The 26,836-nt window shown below is 39.1% G+C and overlaps 1 protein-coding gene and 1 non-coding gene across 3 annotated transcripts in view; both read left to right on the top strand.

Moving 5' to 3' along the window:
* Nucleotides 1–940: 940 nt before the first annotated feature.
* The window catches only part of Chn1 (chimerin 1), a 187,412-nt gene continuing 161,516 nt past the window's right edge, over nucleotides 941–26,836 (top strand). The window contains exons 1-2 of one of the 2 annotated variants that reach the window (XM_063259331.1): nucleotides 941–1,089; nucleotides 1,217–1,382. In XM_063259331.1, coding sequence (XP_063115401.1) covers nucleotides 1,364–1,382 — 19 coding nt within the window. In that variant the 5' untranslated portion in view covers nucleotides 941–1,089; nucleotides 1,217–1,363. Of the gene's footprint in view, nucleotides 1,090–1,198; nucleotides 1,383–26,836 lie in introns of those variants that run through there. The other variant, XM_063259332.1, reaches the window with a different exon arrangement.
* Nucleotides 15,810–15,946, top strand: LOC111754169 (small nucleolar RNA SNORA2/SNORA34 family). The gene has a single exon (XR_002788884.1). It is a non-coding gene; the product is annotated as a small nucleolar RNA SNORA2/SNORA34 family (small nucleolar RNA).

The raw sequence follows: 26,836 nt of genomic DNA, 5'->3' as shown, positions 1-26,836 counted from the left end.
AATTTCTTAAATAGGGAACAAACATAGTAACCAGAGAGCACTGATTTTTGAATACATTAAATGAAAACAAAAAAACCATAACAGCTTTTCAAGGACATCTTTTGGCTGATAATCTCAAGGTGTTTCATGGCTTCTCATTAATTAAGGCAAAGGCAGGTGGGAGGTGGCTGCCGCTACGCTAAAAAAAAGCGGGGGGGGGGAGAGGCAAAGACAGAAGCAAGGAGAAAACATCACAGGAAGAAAGATGTTGCCAGTGATTATCAGATAAATATCAAAAGCTCAGGGGAACAATGTTGTTTGTGGTAGATAAATGCCAATCAGTGAGGGGTGCCGGTTTTTCCTTAGACAATATCAAAGTAGGATGTAAAAAGAAAACGAGGACTAAGCATATGCCTTTTGACAGATTATTTCAGGCAACTCCAGATGCTTTTAAAAGGACTCCAGTTTCCTCAATATATAGCAATATGATCAGAACTACTCCCAATGGCTCCTAGATCCGAAAGGGAAGGGAAGCAGCATTCAGCGCTCCTGGTCAGCTCCAGGCTCCCAACCCATTCCTGCAGCTTCAGGTCGCTGCTCCAGTCTGTTAACTCAGGGCACCAGGAGGAGACACCGATCCTCAAATGAACCCAGTCCCCAGACGCCCCAACCTGGCTGCATCCTCCTGTGACTCTTCTGCTTTCGAGTAACAGCTGAGCTTTCCTCTCCGCGCCTCCTCAAACCCCATTCAAGAAAAAGCCTGGGTTGTCAGCGGAAACGCAGGCGCCCCACCCCACGCGACCTGGGGTCCGGGCGGCCGCCCGTAGAGAGGCGCGGGCAGCTGCCGGCCGCCGGGGAAAGGAGGGCGCGCCCCCGCGGCCCGCGCGCGCCCGTTGCCATGGGAACGCACTCGGCCGGGCAGCCTAAAGGGCGGCGGGAGGCGGCGAAGCGCAGCGGCCGAGCTCGGGGAGACGCTATCGCAAGATGGCGTCTGCGAGGCCTCGGGATGCAGAGTGAGCGCGCCCCTCCGGGGCTCCGCGAGGCTGCTCCGCTCCCCGCCGCCTCTCCGCCCGCCACTGCGGCGCCGCGGCCCGGCCTCCCGCCTCGCAGGTACCGCCGCCCGCGCGCTCACGCCGCGCCTCAGCGGGGCCGCGGCGACAAGTGCCAGCCGCCCAGGGCTAGCGGGGTTCTCCGCGCGGCGCGCCCACAATAACGCGAGCCTAACTTTTTCTTGCAGCGGCCCCCCGCGTCCCGGCCTGCAGCCGGCTCCACCACGCCCCTCAGGCACCCGCGCCCTCCGAGGTGTGAGCGCGTCTGGCCGATGCGGTGAGCGCGGCCCGCCCGGGAGGAGCGCGCCGAGCGGCGGGCGGCGGCGGCCGCCACCATGGCCCTGACGCTGTTCGGTGAGTGCAGCCCTCTCCTCCCGCCGCAGGTGGCCGCGCCCCGGCTCCGCTGTGCTCGGGCTCCTGGCGCGGGGCCGGCGCGGCGCGCCGCGCCCATTGTTTCCTCTCGCTGCAGGGCCGATGGGCGTTGCTCCCCGGCCAGTTCGGCGCTGGGAGGCTCTGGGTCCCGGGTGTCGCCTAAACCTGCGAGGATTGCCGGAGACGCCAACTTGGGAGCGAAGTTGCTTAGTTGCTTCTAACCGACCTTTCCCAAGTCCGTAAATAAAGACCCTGGAAAGTTTATTTATGTAGAGGAAGATGTCTGAGCATCCTCATCCTCCCTAGAATTACCGAATGCATGTGTTGCTTTTTGTTAGATTGATGGGGAGATTTTCTCTTTTTGAGGAGCACAGTGTATGCCTTTGGAAACAATAATTTCCCAACTTAATATTGGTTAACCTTGAAAATGTTTTCTCTAACGAATGAGAGCAAACAAGAAAGTTGGTTACTGGCAGATGAGTATAATCAGAAAAAAAATTTTTTTTTTTGAGCATTCATTTAGGAAAGATGCTATTTTCGTGATGTGGTTACCACTATTGTTTCAGTGGTTAAGACTTCAGGATTTTCTTTTCATAGTCTGTAGTGACAAAGGATTGGGAAGGACTGAAAAGGTACATTGTTTCCTTTTACAAAAACCAGACTGGTATTTGTGTGCTTCACTTCAGGAAAACTCAGTGTGTCAAAAACGAGGTGTTCGAAATATTCAGCTTATCAAAGAAGTAGGTACAGTGACACTCAGTTATTCACAATATCAAATTTCCAGTTAAATTTTATGTCACTTGATCTGGCACATTAAGTATCACATACCTAAGATGACTGTTGATGTAACTACCTCAAACTGTACTAACCTCCTGGAATCAGAATTAGTTTTTATTTCTTCTTTCTCTGGAAAATCTTGCTGTCTTTCAGTATCTTGTGTCTGCTCAGCATTGCCTAGTGGAAGCATTTTATTTAGATGAACTTTTGGTACAAAAGTTAAAAATGAAGGTGAGGTTCTACTCATAGTTGGGATTGTCTTTTGAAGATGGTGTAGCTAATTAGCAACTGTTGTAGTTAAAAAAAATACCCTAGCCGTGAGATGACCTGAAGATTTCTGTATAAAACAATTTCTAATTAAGTCAGTTTTCCTCCCTAAAGATATTTTTCAGTTTGTATTCAAAAGTACAATTTACAGGTCAAGTACTTTTAGACTAGTGAGACACCTGATGAGTAAAACAGGTGAATTGGGTTAGATGATGTTCTTTTAGAAGGATTCCAGTGTTGTTTCTCACCACCCAGATGGAGGTGAAGAAAAGATTCAGGTGGAATTTGACTTATAGAAGGAAGCACAGTAGAATCTCCTCCCCTTCACAGAGAGTAAAATGTTTTTAAATTCTAAAGTCTACTTGTGGGAAAGTGGAATTCACTTTACAAAATTCACTTACAAGGTGAACATTTGTATTGTAAAGCAAAGTACACTTGTGAACAGAAGCTGGTTTTTTAGGGAGTGATAAGAGAAATAGCTGTTTTGAAAGTGTGGTTGTAGATCAGCCATCTCAAATGTCTGTTAGTAATGTAGGTTCTTTTGCCCAAAGAATGAGGAATGGGGCTTTGTAAGGATCACCTCTTGTGATTCTTATAAACACTCAGATTTGAGAGCCATTGAATTAATTATAAATGTTAGGAAATTGGATCAAACTTGCCCAATTAAGAATAGCTTTTGAGGGGCTGGGGATTTAGCTCAGCGGCATAAGTACCTGCCTTGCAAGCAGGCGGTCGTGAGTTCGATCCCCGGTACCGATAAAAATGAAAAAGACCAAAAAAAAAGAATAGCTTTTGTAAATATGAAAAGAAGTATCCAAGGGTTAGAAGAAGTGGATTTTATTTTAGGTCTTATTACCACTTAACTATTTGGTCTTAGAATCACCTGATGGTCCTTTATATTAGCCGTATTTAGTTGTTTGAGGAAGGGTCTCCCAGTGTATCCCAGGCTGCCTGAAACTTGCTATCCCCCTACCTCAGATTCCTGAATGCTGGGATTGTAGGCATGCACCACCACGCCCATCTTGTATTTGTTCTTAATGACCAATTTAGAACAAAAGAGCAAAGTTGTGTGAGATGGTGACAAAGACAGTCAAGACAAGAAAAGAGATGAATGCACTATCAGTCTCAAGTCAGAACTCAGTCCTTTCGGCCTTTAGCTTGTCTGAGTGACCAGGGCTGGGTTATCTTCTGCCTCTTGGTTGGTGGTTTAGGTGGAGCCTTACATGTGTTTTACCTTCCCATCTAGGCTTTTTGTAAATGTAAGGAATGTACTTTGTAGAGGAAACTAATGAAAGTTAGCTTTAAAAAGCTGGAGCCTCTAAAGTTACCTAATTCATACACATCTAATTGTCCTCTCCCCTCTTACTTTTTTTTTGTACCAGGGATCGAACTCATGACCTTGCATTTGCCAGGCAGGCACTTGTGCTGCTGAGCTAACTCCCCACCTGGTCTCCCCTCTTCAGTACAAGAATTCAGTCAAATGCTTGTTAAGATGAGGCACTCCCTGTTAATCACCTTCGTGGGCCAGAGATACAGCTCAGTGGCACAGCGTCTGCCTGGCAAGTACAAGGTCCTGAGTTCAATTCCTGGCACCAAAAACAAAAGAAAAAAATCACCTTTGCTGTTTAAGATAATACTTTTGATGCAGTATAACCACACTTACGATTTTATAGTCTCATTTGGGCGAGGAAGGAGGTGTGTCTTGGTTCAGGGTTGAAGGCCTGCCTGCCTCATGCTAAGCAAGTAGTGCTCCAGCCTGAGCTACTCCGCAGCCCTGAAAATGTGCATCTTTGGAAGTTCAAAGGTTTGGGACTATTCTTCATCATCTTCAAATGATACTGTATCTCAGTATCAATCTTGATACAGTTTTTAAAGTTGCCATAGCCAAGAAATGCTTTAAACTCCACTGTGTTTGCTCATGTGTTCAACAGACTCCTCTAGAGCAGCGTGTGCAGGAGACACAGGCGAGGCTTATGGTCAGGCGGTGCCTCTGCAGCACAGTGCACCGTTCTCGCACGGCCTGCAGTGGCCCCGCTGTACTCCTGGTTAACTGCTTCTGCTGGGCACAGGAGCACTGACGATGACCAGTACCAAACGTTGTTTGGGCTGGAAAGAGCAGTGAGTTAGAGGCAAACTCTAGTTCTAGATTGCGTGTTGAGTATCAGGACAAGATTTCCCCCCCAGAATATGTTTACTACCCAACTTTAGGAGTTTCAAGGCAGTAGGGTACTGAGGCAGGACTAATTCCGTGTGTGTAGCTGCACCTAACTAATTCTGAAAAAATAAAAGTAGGTAGAAAAGAGACAAAGAAAATTGTAGTTGTAAAATTGTACTTTTAAGAAAAAATGTGGCTTTAGCACACAAATCAGTCACCAGACACAGTCTGAGATTCCTTAAGCTGAGATAAGGAACATAACCTGGCCTCCCCATAAGTTTGCAGACTCACTGATGTCTGTTGGAAAAAGATTTTTTAGGACTAGTCTGTAAGAGGTATAAGGAGGGTTTTATTAGATAGAAATTAAAAGAAAAAGAATATGACCTGGCAGAGACAGAAACAGAGAGATAGATATTTATTTTCTGGAAATAGGAAAAGGTGGACCACCCTCAGAAAAAGTACTAGCTCATTGGTAGGTATGGGCCCTATGTTTGTTTGCTTTTTAAATACAGGTAATTTAAACATTCTTTGGGTTTCCTCAACCTACTTCTTTCCCTTCGGTTCCTTTTCTTTCTCAAGACAGTTCATGGACTTACATTATTCTGAGAAGTTTTGGGTGTATTTGGTCGGGAAGGAACCAAGGGAACGTTGCTACGGATCACCTGGGGGAACTACCACGGAGGCCTGGAAGCTGCAGTCTTCTTAAAAGTACAGTTTTAGTTAAGAGTTTGTCTCCTTTTTACTTATCTCTGTGTCTCCTACCCTGCCTCAAACCCACTAACTTTTTTTTTTTGGTACCAGGGATCAAACACACAACCTCACATTTCCAAGGCAGGTGCTTGTGCTGTTGAGCTAAGTTCCCGGCCAAACTGACTAAAATTCTAAGGTCCTTAGGGACACATAAGCCTGAGCCTGTGCTTTCTTCTGTAAATAGGCCGCGTGACCATTCTTTTTTATATGTAAATGGGCTTTTCTTGGGAAAAGAGGGCCTTTCCCTCTTGGGTGGAATGTGCTCTGTTGTCTGTGGTGGTTGTCCCCTGTGGATAAGTGATCACCCTTCCCCTGTGGAAAGCGCCTCCACCTTTTACCTGTAAATCAGATCATCCCTTTCCACAGGTTCAGACATTCCCAGATGTCCGCCCTCGAATCTCCGTAAACACGCCCAGTTCTAGGCCCACAAGGCACTGCTCCTTCCTGGGCCTGCACTCTTTCTTTGAGTTTGTATTTAGAATTCTGCCCAATAAACCTCTTTATCCCTTTACTGACCTGTCCTGAAAATTCTTTATGGAAATCAGTGAACGTGCAACCTGCCCCATAGGTAGAAAGAGTCCAGGCTCTCATCTTCATTTTGGGGGATACCCCCTGGTCCCTAAATGGTGACAACTCCTACCTTCCCCCGTAGGAAGCAGAGAGTAATTAGATAAAGAAGCCTGGATAGCAGGAAAGTCTGCGATCACTTCTTGGCTGGCTGTCTCAGAATACCCTGTGGCCACCCCAGCAGAGCCCTAGCTGCGAGCTGTGCGAATGGGCCTCCTGTCAGGTCAGCCCATCTCTTAGAGCTTAACAGGGCTGTGTGGTTTATAGCCAGACCGAGATGAGTTCAGGGGCTCACCAGGTCTCGGCACTGCCTGAACCCCAGTAACACTCTTCTCTGCAGGGTTAGCTCTGGCTTTGCCTGGCCTGCCTGCAATCTTTGTTTTCCTCTCCCTACCCTTTAGTCACCATCATGGGTTACCTTTTTGCAGGGGTGTGCAGGGAAGTCTCACAATTTTTCATTTTGAGACAAGGTCTCTCCAAATTGTGAAGTTGCCTAGGCAGGGCTCAAATTTGTGATCATCCTGAATGCTGGGATTACAGGTTCGTGCTGCCACACCTGGCCGTGGGTCACACCTGGTAATTTAGGGTTTCACATCTGTCTCTGCAGATTATCATCTTATAAGTAGCTTAATCTTTGGTAAAGTATAGTGATATGGATAATTATGAAAATTTGAAATATTTGGTAAGAAAGTGTTTTAGGTAAAGCTAGATCTAGTTTTTTGGTCAACTTTTAATAAAACTTATCTCTCTAGCCTTTTAGACACATTTCCAACTTGTTCTCCTTAAAATCAGAACTGTATTTTTTATTTATCTTTTTACAGAATATATATATGCTTTATGCATAACAAAAGCAAGGGTTTATATGTCTTTTTAACAGTTTCAAAAGAATGACATTAGTAAAATAAGTTACACTTTTTTTCTTTTTCTTTTTCTTTTCTTTTTTCTTTTTTTACCAGATTGGTCTAACCTAGGAAATAGCAATTTATTGTCATAGGCAGGGCAGCTGTAACAAAGGAGACCTTGACAGTCAAGTAAGGTGTAGCTTTTTTCAGAGTTTAATGACATCCTTGATTTGCATAGTGACTGTTTTCCCAACCTTATATGAAATGTCAATAGCAGTACCTTTAGAAAAGTTGAATTTGGAATGTGTAAACTAAGTGAAATCACTGCACTTTCAAAAAAACACAATTGAAGACAAGTTCTGAAGTCTGGCCTACAGCGGTAAGTTATTCTTATGTAGAAAATGATTTCTGTAAGTTTTGAATTACTGATTTATATAGTCTCAGCTATCCTTAACAAGACAGAAAAAAAACTGAGAAAGAGGATAACTTGACTATGTTTTGCATTGAAAGTCACATGCATTAAAAAAATGCCTGACATTTATAAATTTACATTCCTAGCTTGGCTACTTTAATTCTGTAAAAGTGAATACTTTGTGGATATGCTAAGAACCACTGCATTGTACACATTGAACGGGTGAGTTGTATGTTTCGTGCTGTAATTAGTTAAATGAGCTAACAAGGTTTACTTAGAAGAAAAATTAGTTCTCATAAACTGTAAAAAACAGAAAATACCTCTAGCTCTTTCCTTTGATCCCTCCCCCTACTAGAATAAATAAAAATAGTTGGCGGGTGAAACTGTGCTGTTTTTTCCCCAAGTGGATGTGCTGCAGTCAAAGAGCAAGCAGCCTTAGGAGAAGGAAAGGTGGCCGGGACCAGGCCTGTGCCAGCTGCCCGGTGATGCACAGGGGCCACCTCATCGTTTTCCACCAGCTGCACTGGAAGTTGTCCCTTCCCCTTTCCACTCCGGCTTTTTACCTTTCGATTTCACTGGGTGTGTGCATTTCATGATGTGAGGCAAGCTGAGAAAGAACAGGGTCCAAGAAGCCCATCTCTGCTTGAATAGATGTTATGACTACAAACATGACATTTCAAAAGCCACACGGGTCCTTTGGGCTCTTTAAACTGCTAATCCTGCCCTGCTGTCCCATTTCTGCCGTGAGGACATCTCTTCAGTCCTGTGCAGCCTGTCCTTTCTGCAGCATGCTGTTTATTTAGAACCTTGTCATCGCTTCCTAGCTCCTTAATGACTGTGAAATTCGGTAGAGATGACTAGGATTTGAAGTAACTTGTGGTAGGTAGGGCAGACAAAAGGTGACGCCAGAGATGTCCCTGTGAGGGACATGCTTGACTGAAATGTTTTCCTCTGAAGACCGCTGCTAAATGAGTTTTACACCATTGTATTAAAGTTAAAACAAGATTTTTAGCAAGTTACCTATAAGGAATACCAAGCCAAATATAGGCACAGATCTTTATGTAGCATAAAAGATAATTTATGGGTAGAAGATCTTAAAGTGATAAGACATAGTACAACTCCATCAAAATGCTTTCCCTATCAGAGAAAAGGCAGAGGAAGTTTTAAAAGATTGGGGTTACACGTGTCTGTACTCCCACCCACTTGGGAGGCTGAGGCAGGAAGATCATTTAAACCCAGAATTCAAGTTCAGCCAGGGCACATAGACGTCACGAAAAAAATATTGTAACAGAACTTTATTTAGAGGGTGCAGCATTACTGAGAAGGGTCTGTTAGGTGGTGTAATAAAATCACTGAAAAAAATACAGGGAGCTTTGGAGTTGGGAAGGGCTGGATGATATCGTTAAGTGAAAGAAGCAGACATGAGAGGTGTTTAAGAATTTTGCTGTGTAGCTCCGACTTGGAATGTTTGCCTGTGTTATTTGTTTACTCTTCTGTTCGATAAATATTTATCGAGTGCCTAATATGTGCCAGGTATATATTACTTCCCGTTGGCAGAGAATTTATATTGTAGTTGGGAGACAGACAATTAAATTATATTTAATGTGTCAGGTGGTAAATGCTAGGGAGAAAAATAGGGTGAGCAGTATGGAGCTCTGTCAGGGATGGTGGGCTCCAGATAAGGACAGAGACACCTGCGGGAGGGAGGGTCACGGACTCTCTGTGGTCCTGTGGCCCACAGGACCATGTTATATTCTTCAAGTTTACTTTGAGATGGGGAGCTCACGGAGGATGATCCTTTTATAGCACATAGGCTAGTGGAAAGGGTTTAGGTTTTGAATAAGAAAACGTTTTATCTTTTCTCTGCCTGTGACAGCTACATGTTCTTGTCTCCTTTTCCTTATATGTAAACGGAATATGGAGTCCTTTCTCCTCTGTGTAGAAATAAATGAGATCATGATGTAAGACTCTTAGCACATGGATGAACATAGCTAATATTGTCACCAGTATTTTTGTTACTATAAATGAAATGCAAACAAAGATCCAAGGTGCCAGCACAGTTTCTTTGTTTGACTATTTGTGATACTGTAGTTTGAAGCCAGGGTGAGTACTTTACCACTAAACTGCATCCTCAGCCCCTCTGCACTTGTCTTCACAAGTCTGTTGAGCTGCTTAAAGTGTAATTCTGAAGTATTTCTGCTTCTATGTGTTCCTAAAGATGTTCCATGTGGCACTGTAGATGTCACACGAGGATGGTCTGGTGGAGACCTGGTTCTGGTATTTACAGCAAAGATGAAATAGACTTCTGTGATAGTGTTGGGCACTGTGACACTTCTGACATTCTGAAAATGTGAAAAATACACCAGCTAACTAGATAGATTCTCTTCTTTCATAACGCTTAAAACATATCGAGGATAGGAATTCAGTGTTTGAAACATAGCAGGCACTCAATCCAAGTTTGATGAGTGAATACATAAAAGTAACAAAGAATAAACATATAACAGTGGAGTATGACTCAGGTGTTTATAACCTGCAAACCACCAAGAATCAGCTTAAATATTTGCTTTATCTTTTTCTTCCTTGTTTTACATTATTCTTTGCTTGTTAAAAATACATAAGTGGACATTGAACCTCCCTCTTTGAAACTGGGTAGTTTAACAGTTCACTTCTTTAAAGTTTTGCTTAAATCTTCTGTACATAAAGTTCTCTTACCGTGAAGGTTAAATCCAAATCCTCTAGGCTGCCTAGACGCTGTCCAGAAGCTGTCATTGTCCCTCCTTTGAGGCTGTGTTAGCCACACTGCACTACGTGCTGTTCCAGGCCGAGGCTGCTTACTGTGCCTTTGGCGCCGTCGTTGCCCTCGGCTTTGCCCTCACTGGTGTCTGTGCATCTTCCAGTCTCAGTGTGATTGGTTAGCTCTTCTAAACAGCCTTTCATGAGTTACCATTCTCTCCACCCATAAGCTAATACACCTGTCTGCCCTAGCCTGACCATGTGGTGATACACTGGTTAAAGCTTTTTGCCTCTCCTGTTAGTTAAGTTCCCCAGTAGAAAGCTACGCATTTCTTCTTTATCCTTCACTGCCAGTGTCTAATGAATACCAGCTACTTATCTAATCAATGTTAGAAATATGGAGTTCACTGTAGCACCTAAATTTTAAGACTCAAATCCTTACTGTTACGGTTTAGATCTAAACGTCACCCCCAAATCTTTCAGAAGTGGGAATTTAGAAGACGATTGGGTACTGAGGGCTGTAACTTTGTCGATGGGCTGAGATCCACTGGCGGATCACAGTTGGTCGGCACTGTTGGAAGGTGATGGAAGAGGAGATGGGCCTGGCTGAAGGGAGTGGCTCCTGGGGGTGACCTTGGGCATTGCATCTAGCCCCCCCCCTTCCCCCCTGGCTCTTTCTTTCAGTCTGCTTGCGGGCTCCCAGGAGTAAACAGATTTCCTCTGCAGCTCTCTTCTGACATGATGTCTGCCTTGCCAGAGGCTTGAAGTCAGTGCTGACATGGACTGAAATCTCTGGAACTCTTACCAAAGTAAATCTTTTCTGTTTTAAATTGCTGTTCTCAGGTGTTTTGTCACAGTAACAAAAAGCCGACTCTCACCATACATATCTTGGATTTTGCTCTCATTATTTTTGCTTCACTTTTTAGTTTAGTACACGTGCCATTTTGTCATCTCTTGGTTCCATACTCTACTGTGAATTCCTCAACTGCAAGCTTGAAGTTTGGAATAAAAAGGAAATCTCTCTGGGAGTGTGTTTTTTTTGAGATTTAACTATAGTATTACTAATAACCAGCAGATGTTTGTAAATTATTTGGCATAATTGGATAACAAATCCCACATCACTGAACTGTTGTTTATTTTCATTTCAATAGTACAAAGGGATTGTACATAAATTAACTTGGTTTGTTCATGTTTACCCTCAAAGAAAGGAACATAATCAAATTGAATTGGAATTCATTGTGCACATGGCTCACTTAACCTTTTAGCAATCTGAAAATAAAAACAATGTAATCTTTTGTAATAGTAAATTTATGTGCTGCATGAACATTGGTATATGGTTATTAGAAGAACATACATAAGCAAAACCATTTTAAAATCCATATTTTTAAATAAAGAAAAGTTCTATTTCCATTATTAATGCCTCTTGTTCTTCTGGCTGAATTTGAGATACTTATAAGAAGGTATAAGGAGATGCAGAACAATGAATGGGAATTTTTTTCTATGCTGTATTATAGGTTTGTATGTCTCCCCTGGATTGCTGCTTCTCATTACCACCATGCTTTGCTATTTATACTCCATGATAAAGCCTTTCCTCAACTTGGTGCTGTCACTAAGCACCCTGATGAATTATTAGTGTCTTCCCCTTGCCAAAGGTTTGTGGACGGAGCAGTCTGCATGCCCACCACTGCTGTCTGCCTGCCTGCGTATTCTTTAACCTTCATCTGCTTCCATCTTTCCCCAACCTCAGTGCCAAAGAGCAGTTCTTTATCATAATTATTGTGGGGTGTTTGCAAATGTCGTTTATCTGTAATGAAAAGAGGGTGACAACTGAATAAAAAAGCACTTGTTAAAATAGCAGGGAAGATTTTATTTAAGATGACCATGATATCAGTACTATTGCAATAGGGGAAAGAGATTGAGCTCAGCTCTAAATGTATAGCTACGAAGCAGGTCAGTCGGGGGGATGGAACCTCACGAAGAGAAGCCGTCAAGGGGGTACGTGGGAAGATTCTCACCTAACCTAACAGAATTCATTTGAGGCCAGGCTAGCAAGAGTGGGGAAGGAGGAATTTGATTCGATATCAAGATGGAGGGATTTAGCAGGTGTAGCAAGCATCTTGCTCAGACGGCTCTGCAGGTCGGGCACAGCTGAGGCCTGGTTGGGGAGAGGCCCCTGTCTAAAGTTCGGCAAGGAGAGCATCTTGTCACAACCGCCGCTTTCTGCTTCTGTTCTGTCAGAAGTGTCAATAGCCAGCATCCAGGGGCTCATTTCCATTGTCATGTGTGGTCTTTCTGTACTATTTGATATTTTTGATAGCTTTTTCTTGAAATAATTTTTTCTCTTTTAAGACATTTTACTTTCCTCCTTTGACCCTTCCTTGGTTTCCTGTGTTTGCTCCCCTCCAAATCACTGCTTTTTGGGAACTGACCTATCTCTTGGAAGTGTGTGGGTTTTGAAAGTGAGCCCTGTGGACGAGTCCTGTCCTGGTCACCAGCTCAGTCTTCCATAGGCTTCAGATCTCTATCTTCAGACAGCATATTCCGGCCCCAGGGCTTTAGTGCTTTGGCCTCCTGCCCCTGACACACAGGCATCTGCTAATTCTTGCAGATGGTCGCTGCAAGGCCTTCACACCTGTTTCTTTATTTCCAACTCTACCCCACCACTCATTAAAAGGAATCCCTTGATTTTCTGAGTTCCATGTCATTTGATCTGAGCCTTTCCATAGCATTTGTTAATGCATTCCTCCATAGTATTTATATATATCTTGTCTTTGTCATGTCTTTTCTAGGCAGATGGTTCCCTTAAGGGTCATGGCCTTCTCATTTCTGTAGTCTTCACAATACTTAGCCCTGTGCTTCACATATTTTAGTGCTCAAAACGTATTTTTCTTAGGTGACTAACAGAGTTCTTAAACCATGGTAAGTCTCCAGGGTTAAAATATAAACTGTTGTTTAAATTTTTATATTACTTTATAATGTCAACTGAGTTAACAGTAGTTTATATCTCAACATGTCTCTTACGTTGTTTTTGTTGCCCAATATTTTATTTTGGTCTGTAAGGGTAGAAGTTTATACATTCTTGCAATATTGTTGCCTGTCAAGGGCAAATATATCCATTATAGTACAATTGGTTGCTTTTGTCAGCATGACTTTTTCCAAACGTTTGTGGTAAAATTATGCTCGGATTTATACTGTTTTATACCCTATAACAACCTCTTTATACTTCAGAGCAGAGGAAAAAGACAGGAAACAGTAGCTGTAAAAAGAGGGATTGTTAATCCAGGGTAAATTTTCGGCCCCTTTCATGTTAGGGTGGGTCTGGTGTGCAATAGGAAAGGTCTCTTGTGGGAAGATCTTGTGGAAAGGTCAGAAAAATGCTGAAAGCTTCTGGTTTGATGTCTGCTCTCTTCTTTTAGATTTTTCTAGCTATGAGCAGGAAGGTGGTGAAGGGAAGTCCTTTTATGTGTGTCTACCTTTGAGATGTTGGTAGGTTGGCCAATTCACAGGACATCTGATGACTAGTGTACTGTAGTGTTTGCAAACTGCTGGGCATGGTGCCTAATGCCTGTAATCCCAGCACTTGGGAGGCTGAGGCAGGAGGATCATTTCTAGTTCAAGGCCAGCCTGAACTGCATAGTGAGACCCTGTCCCAAAAAGACAAACAAAGAAAACAAAAGAAAGCAACAAAAAACCCCACAAAAAAGTGTTTATAAACTGACCTATAAGTGTTTTTAGTGTTGCTGAATAGAAGTCACTAAGTAGTGGATCAAAAACCACACTGGATTGATTTTGGGAATGTGCTGACATGTGTTAAATGGTGACTACTAAAAAAAGATAATCTCAGTGGCTTATTTCACATACTGTTTATAATATGGTGAAAAATTGACTTTTCCATTTCTGAAAGTTAAATCTTAGGATGGCATTTGTTCATTGTCTCAGATTTGGATATTATAAAATGCTCATTATAAATGTGTGTGTGTAGCTAAAAGTGAGACCCATTAAAAACAGCTCTTTTTTTTATCATAATGATTAAAAGTCAGACTTTGAAGTTAACATTCCTTTAATGAGAAATGAATCTTTGGACTTGTCAGTTCATTATTTTAATTAAAGGGATGAATTATTTCAAAAGGAAAATGGACAAAATGAATTAATGGCTTAGTAAAAAATGAGGAAACAGCCGTTGCTGTCCAGTAAGGAGCTTCTTCCACAACAGTTGAGGTCTGCGCTTGCCTGGAGGGCAGCAAGCCTTTCTTTTGCCACCCCCTGCTGTTCCTAGGTCTGTCCAGATGGAGGAGCTCTTGCTCTCTCCTCGCTCCCTTGTCTGTGTGGCCGCCCCCTCCGTCTGTCTCCTCCTCTCCTCTCCCTCCCGCTTCCCTCCACGCCCACCCCACCCCCACCCACCCACCCAAACTTCTGGAGGAGTGGGAGCAGCGATTGGTGATTCATTGCACGTTCCAGCCCCAGGACTTGCTTTCGGTGTCAGACTTCGTTGACCTTGTGATAGCTTCAGATTTCACTCTTCTAATCAAGACTTATCTCTTTTTATCTTGTTTCAAGTCTAATAACCCTGGAGAAGAGGCATTTGAAAATTTCACAGCTGTTGTTGGAATCACTTTTAATTAAAAGTTGATAGAAACCTCAACAGAAAATGTTCAACATTTTCAGATCTTGTAATAAGCTGTTTTCTATTAACAGGGGAAGAATGAAAATTGATGTATTTTACATACACAAGTATTAGGTAATTTTTAAAAGATCTGTCCCAAAGTAATTTTCTCACCAGCAAGGATACATTTAAAATAAGCATAAAACTTTAATGCATTGTCATGTCATAAAAATTAGATGGTAAGGTACTGTTTTTTAATGGACGTATTTATCTTTTTTTGGAAAATTTAAAGCAGGCTTGTCATAATTAAATGATTCAATAAATCTTAGAGACCATGGCTTTTATGAATTTTATATACTATTATGAAGAAAATGCAGTAGTTCTTCATAATTACCATTGAGCAGTGCTTTTTGAAACTTAGGTTATGATTTTAAGGCAAATGAAATTTGTGTTCCTAAATTGGAGAAATCTGAAAACTTTTTCAGCATTAAAAAGTACTGTCTTGTTAATGCCGTAAACTTGTATGAGCTGATATATTTATACACTATTTATCACTTAAATACAGTTTCTAAAGAATGTAAATCAAAGATGATATTTAATAGGCTTTGCATCTCATTTTCTAGTGCCTTATTCTAAAAGACTCCTGAGAAAGCTTCTATAGAATATTATCATATAGTTAGAGCAACTAAATATATTAGTATATCCTAAATAATTGGGGATATAACTCAGTGGCATAAGCACCTTCCTGGCAAGTGTGAGGTCATAAGTTCAAGCCCCTCCCCCCATAATAATAATATACTTACAAAGCACTAGGAAAAAAATCATTGACAGCACTTATAAAATGGGATGCTCTGTGCTGATTTTATTAAAACAGATATGGAAGGTTGTAGACAAAAATCTTAGACTAACTTAAATTTGGCCAAAAAAAAAAAAAATGCCCCCTTTCCCTCCCAAATATCTTTTTTACCTTTCATCTCATGAGGATAAGATCAAACCATAACACAGCTGTGCTTTTTTTAACAGAAAGGGGTCCCCGCCGCCCTTTTAGTACTGGGACCTGAATCCAGGTTGCTCTACCACTGAACTACATCCCCAGGCCTTTTTATATTTTATTTTAATTAATTCATTTTGTAGTACTGGGGATTGAAGCCAGAACTTTCACACTGAGCTAAATTCCTGGCTCATTTTTTATTTTGAGATAGGGTCTTGCCGAGTCTGTAAGTTGCCCAAGCAAGGCATCCTCCTACCTCAGCCTAGGTTTATATTTTATTTTGTAATACATTTTTGTTAAGAGGCTCTGGCTCTGGTCCTGAATCAAGGCCAGCAGCTTCCTGATGCTGTTGGTTTCAAGCAGGAGCCTAAAGAGGTGTCTTTCTATGATCTGTTGGCCATTTCAGAACTTGGGCAGTGAAAAGGTCAATTCATTAGAAAGAAACAGCTTGAAGCAAAACTACAGCACACCCCCACCCTCCACAGTGAGCAGCTGTGAGTGTCGCAGGCTCCGGCAGTCCAGGACGGGAGCCACAGGAGTTTACTAGGACCTGCACCACGCTGGGACCTGGAGCGCCGGGAAACCAAGTAACCCCTCCCCACTTGCCTGTTTTGTTTTGTTGAGCTTCAGTATACATGAAGGTGTGGACAGCTATTTTGAGGAGAATGGGAGACCAAGATAGCCATTAGTGACTTCTCAGTTGTCTGGTTTTGAAGACCTAAAACGCCTTTCTCATTCAGTTTCCATCAGTTTTATACTATGTTGTTTTGTATGAATTCTGTGTATGTGAAGACATGGACAACTATTTGGAAGAAAACGAGACAATATGATAGTGCAGATCACAGGTTGTCTAGCTTTGAAATTTATATCTCTTACATTGCTTTTTTATGTCCTATTTTGTTCTGTTTTGTTGTGTGTAATTTTACCTCCTTTAAAATTAAAAAAAAAATACAAAGATTAAAAAAAAAGTAGAGGCTCAGGCTGTCCTTGAAGTTGGGATCCTCCTGCTTGCGCTGGAATACATGCTTGTACCATCATGCTCTACTTCTCTCAATTTACCTTTATGCTACAGATCAAAAAGGTGATTACCCTGTAGTTCTCCAGGCATTGCTGCATCAGGCTGGAGCAGAATTGGAATTTAGCATGATTTTAGAAGGAAATTAGAGAAGAATTATCAGGCACTTATTTCTTCATATATCATAAACAAGACAATTATGTGATTTCCCTTTTATTTCTGAGAAGTATATCAGGAAACTCAAGAAAAATAGAGGAATTAGAAAAAAATGTAAACAAGGGTGGTAAGGTCGGATGTTTATAGTAACAGATCGGCAGCAGTGACAATGGGAGTGTTGAGGGATTTCCTAGTGATAAATGTGGCTGATTTGGGCTGTTAAAAAAACACTGTGTAGGCCAAAGAAAACGTATCTTTGGGCTGGCCATGAGGCAGCTACCAGTCACTGGTTGGAGAGACTTTAGCTGCAAGCTCACTGTTATAGAAATAGAAAATCAGATACCAGGTACTAATCATACTAGGGAGGATAAGATCACACTAAAGATGAAGCAAGAGCTGGACTGAAATAAGACAGGAAACCATGAGTTGAAGATTTCTGTAACTGAGGCGGTTAGGGTCAAAGATGATACGCGGTATTGGACTTTCTCCTATGCTAAGTTGTACCTGTTGAGTAGAGATGAATTCTCATAAAGAGATAGTATGCATTTTACTTATGTTTGATAAGCCTTTTTATGGCCCATTTTTACCACATTGGGAAAGTCTCATGTCCTGGCATTGTGTAGCTCTTTAGCATGTAGCTGCAGGGTTTGGTCTTCCTCAGTTGAGACCATCATCATGAAAGAGAGAAGTGACTGTCAGTGACCAGGTCTAGGAAGACAGTACATCTGTCATTCTCATCGTCTTTATAAGGTTCTCAAAAATTGTTTTTGGTTCTTCAACCTAAAAAATGGAACAGAGCAGTTTCTCTTAACTTACTTCTATAAAACTATTTTTATAAGGGACAATGGGTATATTTCAAGATTCTGTATAAATGGCAGTGCTGGGTAATTCTTGAATATTAAGTCTTGAATATTGTATGAAATAATAAAGTCATACTATTTATAAAGTCTGAAGAGAATCATATATACTTTGTGATTCTGTTCTATTAGTCATATTTTATTTTGTTACTGGGGACTGGCCCCAGGGGTGTTCTGAGCTACCTCCCCAACCCTTTTTGAGAAAGGATCTTGCTAGTTGCTCAGGTGGGACTTGAAACTTTCATGGTACCTGCCTTAGCCTGCCAAAGTGAGATTACAGGCATGCGCCACTGCACTGGCTCTATTCTTTTGTTTCTTCTTTATATACTGCATACCTTAACTTAGTCTCTATAAACTTTTGGCTAGTAGATAAACATACAGTAGACTGACCTATGGGTATATCTATTCATTAATTCCACTGAACTTTAGAATTCTTGTTATGTTTTTGGTTTAGATTTCCTGAAAAACACAGGGCCTTTGTCCCCACCTCAGGGTACAATATCCTATAACTTTTGTCATACTACCAATATAGGAGAATTATTCTGACTTCATTGTTTAGATTCTTTTACAAATTGCTTTGATATATCAGATTTTTATTCTTCATTGAGAATACTGTGTATCTCTCCAGCGTATCTCTGAGGATAACATAAAGATCAACTGTGATATTACAGTTTGATTGTTGAGCATGTTACATTAAACATTTATAATCCTTTGCTCCTGGAATTATGTGAAGAGTGAAAACGTTTTTCTAAGAAGTCCACAAGATGGCACTTGCCAACCTGTTTCCTTTGTTCTTCCTTAGTTTAAGGAAATTCACAAAGTTTAAGAAGGAGCATATGAATATTTATGTAAATGCTAAGGTCTAGATTTCTAGAGGCTTGAGTCAAAGTACCTTAAAATTGATGAGCTTCAGTTTAACGTTTTGAAAGTGTTCCAGTATAGGAGCCAGGATTCTTTGTTGAAGATTTTAAGGTTATTTTGAGAGCCCACTGGAATCTGTATAATAGAGCTACCTCTCTTTACTCCATTGACTTTTCATTACTTTTCAAAGAAAAAGATTTATGAGACATATAATCTATATACTTAGTTTCTAGACATCTTTAAGTATTGACATTAAGAAAATTGGCCATTAATAATTCTAAAGTAATTGTTTCCTACTTAATAACAACATATAGTTGGAACATAGTTTGAAATTTGTAATTCTAGTAAGAAATTCATGTTTCTAATTGAGATTTAGGAGTGGAACAGTAATGAAGACCAGGAATCTATCTCATCATAATGTTAATCCTGTTAGACTTCCGTTTTACCTCAAATATTTGATACTTAGTACTGTTTCACATGCTTACTGTTAACATTGTTAAGGAAGGGAAAGATACAGAGATATGTTGAGGTTGATAGGGATCTCTTATGTTTTTTTATTGCTTTGTAAATAGAATAAAAGGAGCTATGTGTTCACAGAAGACAGAGAGGAAAGAATATCCAGTAGACAGAGAGGAAAGAATATCCAGTAGTTTTGTCACCGTAGCATTGCGTCATCTGTATGTAGCCTTCTGATTTTTATCAGCTTCATCATAACGGTGGTCAAACAATAGAAGCAGGGATATGTCATCAAACATGAATAGTAAAAAGAAATTTCTGTTGAAATCCGAGTCAGATTTGTAAAAACTAAGTTTATAGTCACATATTTTAGAGTGTTGTACTCATTTTTTGTGGCTCTTCATAGGAAGGCTTATGGACAATCTGTTATGTATGAAGAAAGAATCCTGGAAGCTGTCTTTTTAAAAACAGTTGTTACGTGTGCTTACTTCTGTGCTTGCATAATAAATGAGTCCTGTGGGCAGCTGCACCTGGAAACTTCCTTTGTTCGCTTGCTTTGTCTTAGTGAGGGGTGCACTGTCCACTTGCATGTTGCTGACCTGCACATCGTACTATTTTGTACAGAATTGCTTTCAAGTTCAGTAATTTCATTGAATTTATTTATTTATTTTTATTATTATTATTATTATTTTTTTGGTACTGGGGATTGAACCTTGCACTTGCCAGGCAGGCGCTTACACTGCTGAGCTAAATCCTCAACCCCTAAACGGGAAACTTCTTGAGAAACACTGGCCCCAGGAATGAATACAGCAGCTGATAGAAGAGAAATTCACACAGCACCTGTGGCTAATTCCTCCCCTGGCATCCTTATGCACTAAACATTTTCAACTTTTATTTTGAAGTGCTTTGGTGGTTTTTTTCCCTTGATAAAATGAAGATTGTGCTTTCAGTTATGCCCATTTCCAGTTTTTGTTTTTTTACTCAAAATTAAATTCTAAGAAACTTATGAAAACAGAAAAAAAAATGGGGTCAAAATTTCAGCAATATGGCTTTATATTTTAAAATGCTAAAATATAACAGTATGGAAAAAGTAACCTAACCTTACGTTATTTTTATACTTTTCATCAAAAGCAAAGGGGGAAAAAAAAGCAAAGGAAAAGTAAATGAATGGGATTAAAGATTTGAGGTTCACAAATCAATATAATATGCTGTGGAATTTTATTGAATACCATTAGTTAAGAATTATGTGAATTTGATACTCTGCTCCATATTTGTCCACTGTAATGTTATTTCATATCATCAGGAAATGAAAAGTTAATTGTTTGATGACAGTCCCTGTCGCTAATTTGGTTTCTTCATTTTGCCAGATTTGGATTAGGGGGAAAAATATATATAGTATATGTCATTCATTCATATATATATATACATATCTATATATACAATACTATATACATAGTACAAAATGTGGCCAACTTTTACAACTAAGGTAATTTTCTAGGTCATCTTTATGGAAGTTTTAAGCAATTTTTAAATTTGCAAGTTTTTCCTTCAAAGTTGAGTTATTAAAAATCACTGGAAGGATGGTAGTTTTATTACAGTTTGCATTCAAGTATTTCCTTATATACAGAACATAAAGGATTAAATTCATTTGTAAGCTCACAACAGTCTGCTCATTTAAAAAATTATATTTTATGCTTTTTAGCTGACTGCTGCTAATTATTATAGACTATTATGGCTGAAGAATAACAACATCGTAATTGTTGTTAGAAAACCTACTATACACTTTATTTGACTTTTTCTTTTTTAAAAAATAATTTGTAGGGCCAGCGATTTAGCTCAGTGGCCTAAGTGCCTGTCTAGCAAGTGCAAGGCTGTGAGTTCGATTCCCGGTACCAAAAAAAAAAAATAATAATAATAATAATTTGTACTTCTGCTTGTATTTTAAGCTTAATTTTTCAAACTTTATTTTTAGCCAAAGATACATACTCCAGTTTTAAGAGTTTTACCATCATAATTCTTTAAAGGTGAATAAAGGTTATAAAATTTTATGCGTAAAAACAGTGATGTTGGCACATACCAGTAATCTCAGCTGCCTTGAGGTTGAGGCAGAAGGATCCCACGTTCTACCAGCTTAGGCAACTTTGAGAGATTCTGTGTCAAAAGTAAAATTTAGAAAAGCCTAGTGGTGTAGCTCAGTGGTAGATTGCTTGCCTAGCATGTGCCAAGTCCAGGATTCAAACCCCAGTACCAGGAAACAGACAGACAGACAGAAAGCAGGACTCCAAATAGTTTTGTGCTATGGGCTACTCTCAGTGGCAGAGAAGTAGAATTTAGTGTAGTGTTTAGAATTCAGACACTTCATCAAATGCAGTTAATTGTAGCAGGGTATTGAACTGATAATGGGAGTTTGTGGTATTTTTAGTTTTCAGGTAAACAGATCTAAATTGATTCCTAGAGCAAAACCTTTTTCTTCCAAGTCTTGCTACTGGGTCCTTCCCCTCTTCTTGGTGTCTGGTCAAAGCATAGATAATGGTCAGTGTTACTTGCTAATCATTTTCTCAAAGTATGAAATTTTACTGTACACTTAGTCTTTTTTTTTTTAGAAGTTTTTAAAATTTTATTTAAGGAGAAAAAAGAAAAAAAAACAGAAAAAGGGTACAAGTTATGCAGAATTTCAGAAAAAATAAACAGTAGGAAATCACTAGTTAATAGATTACATATTGTCATCTTAGAAACAGTTGTTCAAGTTACAAAATTAAAGCATATAGAGTAGACATTCAAACAGTGAGACTGCAAACAGTTCTGTTCAGTGATCCAATAAAACTCAGTAATGGTTACCTATCTTATACACTTAAATATACATGCAGTTATGTCCTTTAGAGCACTTTCTTTTCCTCTCTTTTTGTACACTTCGTTTTGACAAAAGGATTATAAGATAATAATAAACATGCCAATGGTTTCAGTGTGGGTTTTTTATTTGTTTTGTTTTTTGTACCTCCATATTTCTATTTCTATTCTCAGGGCATTTAAAACTTCTTTCCCTCACAGAAAAATAAGAATCAGATCTCAAGTATAGAACAATTTTAAATCTTGGCATAATATTACTCTGCAGGGATGTGCCATATTCTGTGTACATCCTATATATTAATTTCTTACAGATGACAAGAGCCTGTCCATAGATAGGGTTCCTGGGTTGACTATAGAGAAAAGGAATGGAGGACTAGGATGTTTATTTGAATCATATTAGTAAGTTGATCTTTCATTCTTTTAAAATAAATATTTGGCATATAATTGAGAAAACTTTCCACTGCTCATGAGTATTTTATCAAAGAAAATGTTCTGTGTAAAAGTATTAAGAACAAGTTGTTATAATCAAAAATGATAATACCACTTTCCTATAATACTTCAATTGTGTTTCCAAAGTACTTTTTCCTTTCATGTAATCCCACTGAATCATATGTAGAACATGCTGGATATTCATCAGTTTGAGCAAAAGATAAAGCCTGAACTTGAAATTGGATCTCCTTTAGGTATGCATTAGCAACTATCCTGCCATTTCTCACACTGCATTCTGATTATTTCACATTTGTCTTGAACCCAAAACTATGGAATTCTCAAGTATAGGGATTGTGCCTTAAGTCATTAAAAAATAATTTAACATTTCTCATCCATAGTTAGCACTTAATATATGTTTTTGATGGGTAGATGGATGAATGAGATTTGTCTGGTCAATAATGATCTGGGTTTTTTGTTTTGCTTTTATTTTTTCTTTTAATTTACTGTCATTGGCTGTCATTTTGAGTTCCAGGTTATATTGAAAACATTTTAGTTTTGCTCAGTCTGGAAGAATAAATGATGGTATGCTAAGCAAAGTTTAACATGGTTATGCATTGTTAACTACAAGCTACACTATAAATTTATTAAAGATTTGTTTAAAATCTGGAACCATTGCTGTATTTTGACAAGTGTAAATGTAGAAAGAACCAAAATAAACTAGAATTGGTTAGAGATGAATTTGAGGCCTGGAATGAGGCTTTACAAAATGGTCTATCTTTTAATGTAATGCAGAGGGAAGTATGAAGCATCACCTGCCTAATAGATTTATAAAACTGTTTAACCTGCTTCAGAGCAGACAACATGTACTGTCACTGAGCTCTGTCCTCAGAAGGATTCCACTCTTGATTTAGTGCTCTGCTTCTGCCATCTTGGAATTCTTAGTTTTTGAACAAAGAATTTGCAGATCATGTAGCAGGTCCTGGTCTGAACCCTGGGGAAGTAATCACAGAAATACGAAATATAGACATTCTACAAGATAACTGGTCCAGATTTTAAAAAAGTGTTGTCATGAAAAAATTTAAAAGAGGAGCAAGAAATATTCTAAATTAAAGATCAGGGAGGCATTACATCCAAAAGCAGTGCATGACTCTTGATTGGCTTCTAAATAAAAAAACAAAATTAGAGGCCTTTTTTTTTTTAACAAAAGAGTATAAGATGAATATTTGAACTCTTGGTACTGTCAGGATCTTCTAACCATTTGCAAAGACTAGTATTTCATTAGTTTAATTCATTCTTACAAAGTCTTCTAAAGAGCAAAGGAAAATTTACTTTTTAAAAAACAAAAGTCATTATATATCTAATGGTTGCTACATAGATTCCTTTATAAATCTAACTTACATTAAAGAATTTTTCTGGTTTTTTTTTTGGGGGGGGGTCTTTTTGGGATAGGGTCCCACTGTACAGTTCAGGCTGATCTTGAACTTGCAATGATTCTCCTGCCTCAGGCATAGATGTGAAATACATGGTCACTATTATGTCCTCCTTTGGTTTTCTTATTGTGTTATCCAGTCTTCAAGAATATGTAGAAGAAGCCCAGAGGACACAATCTTTGTCATTTTTAAAATTTTTTGAAAAACAATTAATTGTATAGATTTATACGTTTACTGTAAATAAGGATCAAATCAGGATAATGTTTCCTCACTTTAAGCACTTAGAAATTTTTTTGAATTTTGTTTTCATTGAGCATCATCAAACACAACTGGAAAATTAGAATTACTGATTTTTCAGCCCACGCTGGCAAAGAGGAAGATGTTTTTGTAATTATTAAAGCCGAAGATGACCAGCTGAGAGCACTCTAGACCCTAATGGTGACAGTTGAAGTGATCATATAGAGGAAATCTCAGTATGATTGTCAGATGATTTAACAGCCTGGGGCTGAAGAGCCAGTCTGTTTTGGTTAGAAAAAGCCACACTCACTCATTTACTTACTGCGTGTGGCTACTTTCTTACTACATCAGCACAGTTCCTTGAGTTAGCAAGGGTTTGGTCTGTCAAGGCTCTGGAGTTTATGTCTGACGCTTCAGAGAAGTTTGCCAACCTACGCTCTTAGGTGATTTTCATCAAACTCAGGAATCGGCTTACAGTGTACAATATATGTATAGGGATAAAGAGAAATACAGCATTCAATGTAGTTATTCCGTAAGCATTCATTCTTATTCCGTAAGAAGGATTTCATTGAATCCTATTTTGCAGCAAGGATCTGGGCCATATAATTTCACTATTAGTACAACTGCCAGTATTTTTTGTCTCTAATGTTTGTGTTTTAAAATATATTTGATATAATTTTGTGGCAGACAAATGCAAAAGATAAGTATGTGTATAAAAGTGATAAAAAAGGATGATGTAGAAATGAACAACTCTATTGATCATTCTAATTGTTTTTATTAACCTGAAAACTAATTTAATGAAGATGCTTTTGACATTTGGAACTTTTTTTGTTTGAAAATGGGGCTTCATTGTTTTGTGCAGGCTGGTTTCAAACTTACGGACTCAATCACCTACAGAGTAGCATAGACTACAGGTCTCTGCTGTAATGCAGCAGATTCTGAAATCTTGATTTCATTTTGACAATACAAGTGCAAGAGAAAAAAAAAACAAGAAGCAGTGACAAGCTAAAATCTATTCTGTGAGCTAGATGTGCACTACAGTATTTGAAACCTGTAATCAGCATTTACAAAATGAACATGTCCCCAGTTCATAAATGACAGTTGGTGAGCTTTCAAAGAATGCTGTCTATTTTAGTTGTGTGTTCCAAACAGAACAATATGGAATAAAATTTAAGCTTTTATGTTTACATTTTAATTAACATTTCTAGTATATTGTTTTTGACTGCCCTTTTTTGCTTGTGTTTGTTTTTTGATATAGGGTCTCACGGTTTTGCCCAGCTGGCCTTGAACTTGAACTCCTGTATTAGCCTCTTTCTAGCTGAGGTTACAGCCATGTGCCATTGCCCTGTTTATCCTTTTATTCTTATATCTGTAAGTTACTCATATATGGATTAAAGTTTATATAAAAGTTAAAAAGGCATGTGGCCCTGGATCATAAGTGAGATGACAGTTTTTACAGAACACAGAAGTTAATGTCTTTGGTATGATACTGTTTTGTGGTTGTGTAGGAGAGTTTCTTGTTTTAAGTGATCCAGGCCGAACTTTTGTAGGTGAAGTATGTCATGCTTTTGCAATCATATGAGAATGGTTCAGGCCCTTAACAGAGATAGAAGAGGAAGGAGGCAGTGTCAGTGAGACAGAATGTTAACATTTAGTAAAGTTACATGGAGGACATAGTGATACACTTGTGCTCTTCTTCAGCTTTTTTTAAAATATGCTTGGATATTTTCAAACTAAAAACTTGAGGAAAAAAACTTGCAGAAATGAAAATTTGACCCAGAAACAGATTAAAGCTGTCCTCAGTACCTATTCCTTTTAGAGAAGACACTTAATTCATACTATTAATGTATATGTTTTTAATTGCTAATTTATCCCCTAGATTGTATTAGCTTTTTACCACTGAGCGGAAGAGGAATGTAATGGTGGTGTTAATAAGATGCGTTTGTTTGCCATTAGTGGTTTTATGAGAAATTTTTATGATTTTAGCAAATACTACATTAATCAATAGAATTTCCTGCCTTTGTTAGACAAAATTGCTAGAATAGATTAACCCCAGTTGCATGTGATGTTTTTGTCATTTCTTTTAGCCTGTTCCTATGGAAAATTAAGAGAACTGTCTTTAAAATTATAGGCAAATGTATTGAAAATTCAAGGTTTTTGAAGTTATTTATTTCACAAATGTACATATGTAAAAGAAACTAGCCTCAGATATATGTATATATTGATAATATGACTGAAATTATGTTACTCTTCCCTTTAGTTTTGAACATTTCATTGTTGCCAAGAAAACATACTACTAGCATATTTGCATTACCTTTTGAGAGTATACCAGATATTTAAACATTTATGGGAAAATAGAATTTAATCTGATTATCAGTTATAGACTATAAAAATTTATTTTTCTTATGCTATGCTACTGTAGTTTTAGAAGTCTTACCGGTGTTAAATAATTCTGTCGCAGGGACTGTTACAAGCACATGAAAATGATTTTCTGCTACTATCCTTTCTTTGAGCATGATGTTGATTTGAATCAGGTAACTCTTCCTTCATTTTCCAGTGGTAATGACCTTTTGTTTTCCAGGCCCTGGCACTCAGCATCTTGGAGGGCATTCTAACAATGTTAGTGCAATAAAACATGCAGACAATATTTTAAACAAAATGCTTATTTACAGCTGCATGAAATAAATCACTTAAGTCTGCCTTTTGAATTACAAATGATACTGCTCATCAGAAAGCCCATAAGTGAAGTTTGGACTTAAAAGATGACTCTATTTAGATGTATAAGAGCAAGCTGATGATCCACCTTTCCATTTTAGCAAGCCTGTTGAACTATAGCACTTCCTGTGTGAAGTGTGTGTGACATGGACACAGTATTCTGAGTCCTGAAGTTGGAATGGAAATAAAAGAAGTGATATATTTACAATAAGAACATTTTAGGAACTTTTTTTATGATGTCTTGTATTCTTTTTACAGATACTGTAGGTCTTCTAGCTATTCTGTTACCTAGATATTCTGTTTATGTCTTTGTCCCTAATTTCCATTAGCTGGGAA

The sequence above is a fragment of the Cavia porcellus genome, unplaced genomic scaffold, assembly GCF_034190915.1.
Source record: "Cavia porcellus strain 051 isolate PalLab524CR breed Dunkin Hartley unplaced genomic scaffold, mCavPor4.1 scaffold_12, whole genome shotgun sequence".
Classification (NCBI taxonomy): domain Eukaryota; kingdom Metazoa; phylum Chordata; class Mammalia; order Rodentia; family Caviidae; genus Cavia; species Cavia porcellus.
The sequence above is the reverse complement of the archived record's forward strand: the minus strand, read 5'-3'. Positions and strand labels throughout refer to the sequence as shown.